The 352-nt window shown below is 45.2% G+C and overlaps 1 protein-coding gene across 1 annotated transcript in view; it reads left to right on the top strand.

Annotated features, from left to right (window-relative positions):
• Positions 1 to 352, top strand: part of LOC119593590 (ankyrin repeat domain-containing protein 17-like) — a gene marked incomplete at its 5' end in the record, with an annotated part of 10,744 nt that overhangs the window by 3,859 nt on the left and 6,533 nt on the right. Inside the window, 1 exon segment of the mRNA XM_037942544.1 lies at positions 68 to 243. Coding sequence (XP_037798472.1) covers positions 68 to 243 — 176 coding nt within the window.

The following is a 352-nucleotide window of genomic DNA, read 5'->3' on the forward strand; positions in this document are numbered from 1 at the left end:
CCACCTTCACCCTTACAAACAGATGGATCAAAGCTGATATCAAATCCATTTTCATTTCTAATCACAGACTGGACTTACACCTCTAATGGAGGCTGCAAGTGGTGGCTATGTTGAAGTGGGTAGAGTCCTCCTGGAGAAAGGTGCTGACGTCAATGCCCCACCAGTTCCATCCTCAAAAGACACAGCGCTTACCATTGCAGCGGATAAGGGCCATTATAAATTCGTAGAGCTTCTTATCCAAAGGTAAATAGTATAGGGGTTCTGCCACCATCACTGCAGTTGTCCAATGTTTTGTCAGTAGGGATTGATTTATATGCACATGCAAACAAACATGTACTAACGTGCGCGCGCG

This window comes from Penaeus monodon, chromosome 32 (genome assembly GCF_015228065.2).
Source record: "Penaeus monodon isolate SGIC_2016 chromosome 32, NSTDA_Pmon_1, whole genome shotgun sequence".
Lineage (NCBI taxonomy): Eukaryota > Metazoa > Arthropoda > Malacostraca > Decapoda > Penaeidae > Penaeus > Penaeus monodon.